The following is a 9,047-nucleotide window of genomic DNA, read 5'->3' on the forward strand; positions in this document are numbered from 1 at the left end:
CAAACTTCATCCACATAGATTAGGTGATCATCAGGATGCTTTGTTCCATCTCCTGCAAAAGGATTAGCTAGCAGTTTTTCTAACATACCCGAAGGAACTTCAAAGGGAACATTTTCATTTTCAGTAGGTTCAGTAGGTTGAGGAGCAACTCTTCGCTCTACTGGTCGGGGTGAAGATACCCCGAACAAGCCCCTCAGAGGATTACTTTCCATAGTAACAAGTGACAGTAAATTTCAGCACACTATATAAATTTTTCCTTACCAAATTCCACCTACCAAAGGCGCTTCACTCCCCGGCAACGGCGCCAGAAAAGAGTCTTGATGACCCACAAGTATAGGGGATGGGATCTATCGTAGTACTTTCGATAAGTAAGAGTGTCGAACCCAACCAGGAGCAGAAGGAAATGATAAGCGGTTTTCAGCAAAGTATTCTCTGCAAGTACTGAAATAAGTGGTAACAGATAGTTTTGTGATAGGATAATTTCTAACGAGCAACAAGTAACAAAAGTAAATAAAGTGCAGCAAGGTGGCCCAATCCTTTTTATAGCAAAGGACAAGCCTGAAGAAACTCTTATATGGAGAAAAGCGCTCCCGAGGACACATGGGAATTATCGTCAAGCTAGTTTTCATCACGTTCATATGATTCGCGTTCGGTACTTTGATAATTTGATATGTGGGTGGACCGGTGCTTGGGTGCTGTTCTTACTTGAACAAGCATCCCACTTATGATTAACCTCTATTGCAAGCATCCGCAACTACAACAAAATTATTAAGGTAAACCTAACCATAGCATGAAACATATGGATCCAAATCAGCCCCTTACGAAGCAACGCATAAACTAGGGTTTAAGCTTCTGTCACTCTAGCAACCCATCATCTACTTATTACTTCCCAATGCCTTTCTCTAGGCCCAAATAATGGTGAAGTGTTATGTAGTCGACGTTCACATAACACCACTAGAGGCTAGACAACATACACCTCATCAAAATATCGAACGAATACCAAATTCACATGACTAATAATAGCAAGACTTCTCCCATGTCCTCAGGAACAAACGTAACTACTCACAAAGCATATTCATGTTCATAATCAGAGGGGTATTAATATGCATAAAGGATCTGAACATATGATCTTTCACCCAATAAACCAACTAGCATCAACTAGAAGGAGTAATCAACATTACTAGCAACCTACTAGTACCAATCCCGGACTTGGAGACAAGAATTGGATACAAGAGATGAACTAGGGTTTGAGGGGAGATGGTGCTGGTGAAGATGTTGATGGAGATTGCCCTCTCCCGATGAGAGGAGCGTTGGTGATGATGATGGCGATGATTTCCCCCTCCTGGAGGGAAGTGTCCCCCGCAGAACAGCTCTGCCGGAGCCCTAGATTGGTTCCGCCAAGGTCGCCCCGAAAGGTTGCTTATGATTTTTCCCTTGACGAAAGACTTCATATAGCAGAAGATGGCCACCGGAGAGCCAACAGGGGGCCCACGAGGAAGGGGGGGGGGGCGCCCCCACCCTCGTGGCCAGGTGGGTCCCCCTCTGGCGTACTTCTTCCGCTCAATATTTTTTATTATTTCCAAAAATAACTTTCGTGGAGTTTCAGGACTTTTGGAGTTGTGCAGAATAGGTCTCTAATATTTGCTCCTTTTCCAGCCCAGAATTCCAGCTGCTGGCATTCCCCTCCTTATGTAAACCTTGTAAAATAAGAGAGAATAGGCATAAGTATTGTGACATAACGTGTAATAACAGCCCATAATGCAATAAATATCGATATAAAAACATGATGCAAAATGGACGTATCAATAAACAATTGTGAGGTTTATTATATATTTCATAATTTTTTATAATGTATAAATAAACACATTAGTAAAAGATATTTTCCGAATATTAATTAAAAAACAAAAAACAATATAAATCACACGGGACGTCTGTCCGGTCAGTTTTTCGTTTATTTTGCATCTTTCCTTTTATTCTTTCACAATTTTAGGGTTACAATATTTTAACAATTTTCATAATGTTCGAATAGCATGACAATTCATTACATCATCAAAATGAAACATAACAATTTTTTTAGATAAACCGATCCAACTTCATTCATAATTGAAGATAGACTTAAACCGATCCGACTACATAACTTAGAACCGAATTCAAATTTAAACATAAACTTAAATTAAACATTAACTTAAACCTAAAACTAAACATAGTCTACTCCTCGTCGCTGCCGCCGGTGAGGTCGATGACCGGCGCCATGCCGCCGTTGCCGCCGTCCTCGCCACTGAAGTCGTCGTCCGACCCCCACAAGTCCGCCTCCTCCCGTGCCTGCTGCAACTGCACTGCCGCCAAGGCCGCCTCCCAGTCCGCGGCCTCGCGCGCCGCCGCCGCGGCCGCCTCGTCTGCCGACTGGGCCAGCACCGCAAGCAGCCCCGGCGTGTCGTCGGGGTCGCCGTCCTGCATGAGGGCGGCCTGCTCCGTCGGGATGGGCACGAGCACCGGGGCAGGGGCGGCTGCTCTGCCGGGGACTGTGGGGCGGGAGCAGGTGCGGCGTGGCGGCGGCGGCGGACCTCGCCGGTAATGTCTGTGACGGGGCGGCCGGCCGCCGCATCCCTGAACGCGCCGAGGACGACGTCGAAATCTTTGCGCCGCCAGAAGCCGCGGCGGGCCCTTCGGTTGTACCGGCCGGCAGGGAAGGCACGGAGCTCCGCCGTCGTCGGCGGCGGGCCAAGGGTGGATCTGCCGTCGGCGCCGATCCTCCATGGCCCCGACACCTTGGTCGCCGGCGGCACCATTAGGCCGAAGCGCGTGAGGTCCTCCATGTCGCCGGTCGTGAGGCTGGACGCCCAGGCGCCGCCCGGCCATGCGCCCTCGTCGGAGTCGCTCGAAGACATGGCGGGCGCGGTGGAGTGGAGAAGATGGAGTGGCGCGGAGAAGAGGTAGGGAGGTGGGGTGGAGAAGGCCGGCACGGGGGTCGCCTTTTATAGCCGGTGGGGAGAGGGTGGCGTCGGTGGAGCGTCGGTGGGAGCGTCGGTGGAAGGCGGGCGGCCCGACGCGGAAGGCGGGCGGCAGGCGGCCGTCACCGCAAGCGCGGCAGCGGAGGCGCGGCAGACGAGGCCATCAGGCGGGCGCCCCGACGCGGCGGCGGGCGGTAGGTGGCCAGTCGCAGAAGGTTAGCGCAGGTGCGGCAGAGGCGACCGGTCAGCGACCGTCGGTAGCGCCCGGCGCGAGGAGGCGGCGCCGGCATGCATGCCGGATTTAAGGCGGACATGCAAGAGTTAGTGAACCACGACGGACGCACCGCGTCCACATGCACGCCGGTCCACCACTGCCCGATCAACGCCGTTGTGGGCCCATGCCATTGACCCCGACATTGTGGGCCCATGCGTGCGGCTCGGCTCGATGGCTGTCGGCGGCTGCTCGCTCGGCAGCCCCGTATACACGGGCGCACGGGGGTATCGGCGTCGACGCGCGGGGGCAGATTTTTTTACATAAGACGATCGTGCCCCTGGCCCCGAAGGGGTATGGGCTAATCTCAGCCCTTGATGTGTTTAAGGGGGGTGTACCGAAGCAGAAGTGTTAAAAAAAATCATGCATTTAAAAAATCATAAAAAAGATAAAGGTAAGATAAACAGGAAAGGGAAAATGATATAATATAATTAAAAACCCAAGTAAAAATGAAAGAAAAAATCGGCCAAACCAGCTAGATAGAAAAGGAAAATCGGCCAGTCGTGCCTAATAGCAGGTGAGGTTTCCCAGGTGGTTAATGCGTGTGGTTCAAAACCACGAGGTTTTCAGTTTGAGTCTGACATAATGGGCTTATTTATTTGAAGTTGCTAAAAAGATACAATTTAGGCTGAATGCTTATTTTTTTTGAATGTTGCTAAAAAGAAAATAGAACAGAAAATTGGGCCGAGCCCAGGTCAGAGGGGGTGTGTACAACGTATATGTTCCGACGGGCATACGAAAGTGGATACAATTTAGGAAAGATCCATATTGCCCTTTATACGTTTATTAGTAAGGGGTGTACCGAAGCTGGGCTCAATGATTTACGGTATTTTCCGCGCTACAATTTTGGTATGTAACTCTAATTTGCCGAAAATACCTTCTGTAGTCTTTTTTTCTTTTCATGGAGCTTTGAGACTCCAAAAAGGGCAAGGTCAAAGAGCACGCTTCGGAATTTTCGAGACGGATCCAACATGCTCAAGTGGATTCACCCCCACCCTCCCACCGACCGTCCGATCGACCTTAATCTTTCGTTCACGGACTTGTTTGGACCTAAACTACCTATATATACCCTATGGTATTTCATTTTGCAACGGATAGAGACGGAGATTGGTCTGTAATCCGCCACTAGAGGAATATTGGAGGGGGGGCCGCTACCGGAATCGCCTTCGCCCGCTTCTCCTCCTTCACCAATGCCTCCACGTCGCTCTCCGCCATGAGAGGGGACTAGTCCAGCTCCTAGACTGTGGGTTTGTAGTGTTAACTTGATCGAATCTCTCCATCTATTACGATTGTCGTAATCCGTATGAGCTGCCCTGCAAGACTACGGTGCTATTGATGTAATTCCTATGGTGGATGTTGTGTATGAGATGATACTTGTTATACACTTACTGTTGTGTTGGGACGTTTATAGCTTATCATTCTCTAGAAACATATTATTCATGCCTAATGCGTATGTTTGCTTATTGTAAGTCATGAGATTACCATGGTAATGCCTTGTTTGCCCACATCACGAGGTGCTTCACAACGCCGAATGTAGGGTAGATGAGAGGGATGGGAGATGCATGACAAATAAAACCTTTGCATTAGTGTTGTAGTGTGTTTGCACATAAAAGAGTATGATGTATGTAGATGTGCATGGTATTGGAGGGTGTAGCCGAGTGACAGAAACGGTACCGCTATGTGACGGCAACCACCACCATGTCGATCTACCGTAGAGTTGATGTGTGCCTACAGAGCGGTGGCCTGGAGCTTTATTGCGCTCGATGGCAGTACGTCGACTTCCCGGCTGTCTACTACAACAAGTTTTGCCTGACTCCGGTTAGGGAGGTACGGGGTCACCTTCGGCTCGCTTCAGTGTTTGTAGTCGTCGCTAGGTGGTCTACGGATCTGGATGTACTTTTTATTATTTGTTGTGTTAATTGTACTGCCATGATTGAATATGAATAGATCGAAAGTTTCCCTGAAAAAAATTAAACTAAAGAGGGTAAAGAGTACCCTAATGTTGGCTCACTCGCATCTCTACTCTCTAGCGGCGGGGCAAGGAGAGGAGGAGCAGAGCGGTGGCGGTGGAAGCGAAAACGATCAACGGCAACGCGGAGGAAGCCGCGGCTGAGAGACAAGAATAAATGTCCTTTTGGTACTTGCATGTGTACAAAATTGACCTGTTTGCAAATGTATTCAGTTGTCTAAGGTTAACTCCTGTGCAAAATTGACCTGCCTGCAAATGTATTCAGTTTTCTAAGGTTGAATAATCATAGGATAAGACAAAACATTTTGGTAGTCCTAGCTAGGTAGGATCAGTGTTCAGCTATCAGAAATCTTCATCAGCAAAACAATTTTTGAAGCTAATAATGTTGGAGAGTCACGCAACCTTCAACCATTCCATGAGTAACAGAAAGAAAGAAAGAAAGGGGCGGTCTATTTAGGCAGCATGACTATGCTTAAAATTGGTCAGAAACAAATTAACAAGAAGGGCAAAACAAATATGATCTTCACAAGCACAGCTAGATTGATAATGTGAGACGGAACATTTATTTCAGTCTATCTGGTATCGTAGTACCAGTACAGCAGCGATGGCCTTTATTTCAGTCTAACAGACAGAGCTAGCTACTACCACTCGGTACATCTGGGCAACTACCACTCTCTCACTACATCATGCAATGGCCATTCTCAGGCACATACCTCACGATTAAAGGAGATCTCCATGTTTGCTAAATCATACCCAACATTGGTATTACGTTGAGCAATCATGCCTAACACTGATTTCCTCTCATCGATAGAAATTCCCAGACAAATGTAATCACCTGCGTACCCTTCGTAGAAGAGAGTGTCGCCAAACAACTCCAGCTCCGCCCCTCCTTGGAAGCCCAGGGTCACTGACACACCCTCCACATCCGACATCTCACCATCGTAACAGTTGATGCCGGGGTTATTAGTGGGATCGTACACCCTTGTGAGTGTGAGTTCATCGTCGATCCTCTTCAGCAGAGGGTAGAAGATGAGTGCAGGAAGGTAGACCAGGGTGGACCCTGAATCCACCAGAATGGGCAGGAACTCCGCCGCCTCTTGCCGAGTAAATATGGGCACTGGCTGATTTTGATCTAGACGGCTTCCTCGCTGGTACGTCACGCTCTTGAGGGAGATGATGAAGTGGGCGCCGTCCTGCTTGAACGGGACAATCTTGCCCGACGTGACAGCATGGCTGCCGAATCGGAGGTAGCTTGTTGTTTTCCTCCACTGATCCCGGAGGTCTCTTCTCTCCGGCGATAGAGCGCAGTAGGAAAATTTGTCGACGCCGGCCTGAGCGACGAAGGAGAACGTACCCATGCCGAGGCCGAGAATGCCGGAGCTGTATTCCCGGACGGCGGTGGTATGTTCCTCCTGCGCGCAGCCAAAGACGATGTCTTGCTCGAAGTTGTAGCCGCCGTCGTCCCCCGCTATGCCGTTCCCAAAGCGGAAGACGTCAGATCCCAGGTAGCCTGACAGCCTGCTACCATCGCCGTACCGCTTGTCGAAGTTGCACAAATTGTTGTCCGGAGTGGGGTAGGAGTGGCTGTATTGGCACCATGCCTCCCGTGCTCGCACATCGGGTCTTCGCAGGGAAGGTGATGGTAGGTGCTCGATTTGACTGGGTTGAACGGACGGTAGTAGCTCCTGGTGCAGTTGCGGCACGGAACGCACTGCGTCCATGACAGGTCGTCGCCGGTGTCGAATAATACATATCTCGAACGCGCTTCATCTGGTGGTCCGCCACCAATGCGGAGCTGCACCAGATACATGGAAAACTTCCGGCGGTGCCGAAACGGCACCACAAACTTCTCCTCCTCCATGGCGGCCGCGGCCGTGGAGGCAGAGGCCGCCAACTCCATCTCCTCCTCCACGACCTCTGCCATGCTCTTCCAGTGAATGACGGGGAAAGAGAATCCAGCCTCCCCATCACTGGAAGGAGCCACCCGCAGCGTCGCTGGAGAAGAGAATGACGATGATGACTATGACTACCAGGATGAGGTAACGGGAAGCCATTTGCAGAAGAGTTGAGCTAGAGGTGGAAGGAGGTGTGTGTGAGTGCGATGCTTCTTGGCCTTCTCACTCCAAGTGAATGCAGGTGTGTGTGATCAGTCAACCTCCAAACAGCCCTGCGGCAGTTCGCTCATGCATTTCTTCTTTTGCATTCTTTCATTTTGTGCCCCTCAAGTTATTCCGTCTCCGATTGATTGATTTTTTTTGTATGTTCAGAATACACAGATGATGTATTCATCTACAAAAAGTGTCACAGTGTTCAAGTATGTATATTCAACTTTATTGAAAACTCAAACTATTCCAAACTTTGACCAAGTTTACACAAAATATTATATTACAATAATTATGAACCCAAATAGCTACATAATTAAAATATATTTCATCTTGAATCTAATGATTCTAATTTGGTTGACATAAATTTTGGTGTGTTTTTACTAGGACAAACGGCCGTGTGTTGCAACGGGGGATTTTTTATAGCAAAAATGCTCAAGTGTGGCAGCAGAGAAGTTTTTTTTACATGCCCCTAGCCCAATAATCATGACTCAAGGCCCTCCACATCTTTAGGCCCTCTATTTCAACACGTCGCCTCACCTATATTATCGCCTATCTGCCTTCTTGCTCTGTCCGACAATGCTTGCTATGTCAATCTAATCGCAATGTGTCACAGTATTGGACATCCCTATCTTCATCACCGCATGACACACATGTCATTGATCCGCGCAAGCACAAAGAATGTTTAAAACTTATAAAATTAACCCATACGTGAGGGCCGCCCTCCGCCTATGCACCCTCTCTTATACTCACACTCACTTTTAAATTGCATAACTTATGTTCAATATGTATGAACATTATTTTTAAAACACATGAATACTTTTTAAGGGCACGAACTACTTTTTAAGGGCAAACTAGAGAAGATCTTCCCGCCAGGCTTCTTTACTCCAATGACACATCTCATTTTCCACCTCGCGAATGAGGTATTGTTGGGGGCCCCTGTGTAGAATCGTTGGCAGTACGGCCCTGAGAGACAGAACAAGCATTTGAGACAGAAATGCATAAACAAAGCTAAGATTGAAGCTTCCACAGCTGAGGCAGTTATCCTAGAGGAGGTGGCAGACCTCAGGACAGTGTACTATCCGGACCATGTTCCCACGCTGCACAATAAGGTGTCTCGATACAATACAGAAGAACCCAAGTATAAACCCAAGCTGCCTCTATTCAGCGGGCAAGGTGGCAGGGCTGGATGCTTGACACCTTATATCATGCCACAAGATGAGTGGGAAGATGTCATGTTCTATATCTTGCACAACATCAAGGAAGTTGAGGATGAGTGGATGAGGTAATACCTTTGCACCATTCTTTTAGTCAATTCGTTATGTTCACTTTGCCTCGTTCTAATACCGCTTTTCTTAGTTTAGTCGATTCGTTGATGAAGAGTGGACGGGAATGCTTCCTCCTATTGAAGCGGAGGCACTTGCTCTTCTTCGAAAGGGTGCCGATAGAAGGAAATTTTTTGCTGCGTGGTTCATGGACAAAGTAAATTTTCACACTTCCCTATTACCTAGTTCACCCTACAATTCCAATTAAACACATGCACCCTATAATTTCAAGTAAACTTGTAGGGAAAAGTGCCGAACACATCAATGGATGAAGAATTGAGATGTGTTTTCATGGGTTTTAACAGTCGGGTCATGACATGCGAAAAGTATGATGTGAATGGGTATCACTTACATATAGAGGAGCACCAGAACAGTCGGCCTGATCCCAAAACTATAAATACCGGAGTCTTCACTGAAGGAGATAATAAA

The 9,047-nt window shown here is 48.1% G+C and overlaps 1 protein-coding gene across 1 annotated transcript; it reads right to left on the bottom strand.

The window, feature by feature from the left end:
- Positions 1-5,073: 5,073 nt before the first annotated feature.
- Positions 5,074-7,201, bottom strand: LOC109765844 (aspartyl protease UND-like). Its single transcript, XM_073503152.1, has 4 exons — positions 6,904-7,201; positions 5,905-6,814; positions 5,385-5,440; positions 5,074-5,182 (listed from the first exon to the last, which is right to left on the bottom strand). Exons 1-4 carry the CDS (start codon positions 7,113-7,115, stop codon positions 5,074-5,076), a joined length of 1,287 nt encoding a protein of 428 aa, XP_073359253.1. The 5' UTR covers positions 7,116-7,201.
- Between the last annotated feature and the right edge of the window lie 1,846 nt (positions 7,202-9,047).

Source organism: Aegilops tauschii, chromosome 7, assembly GCF_002575655.3.
Source record: "Aegilops tauschii subsp. strangulata cultivar AL8/78 chromosome 7, Aet v6.0, whole genome shotgun sequence".
Taxonomy (NCBI): Eukaryota; Viridiplantae; Streptophyta; class Magnoliopsida; order Poales; family Poaceae; genus Aegilops; species Aegilops tauschii.

Coding starts and splice junctions, on each gene's coding strand:
- LOC109765844 (XM_073503152.1), bottom strand. CDS start 7,115: ATGGCAGAGGTCGTGGAGGAGGAGATGGAGTTGGCGGCCTCTGCCTCC. Junction 5,441..5,904: donor AGATCTCCTTTAATCGTGAG/GTATGTGCCTGA, acceptor ATACATTTGCAG/GCAGGTCAATTTTGCACAGG. Junction 5,183..5,384: donor CTGAATACATTTGCAAACAG/GTCAATTTTGTA, acceptor AATTTTTTTCAG/GGAAACTTTCGATCTATTCA.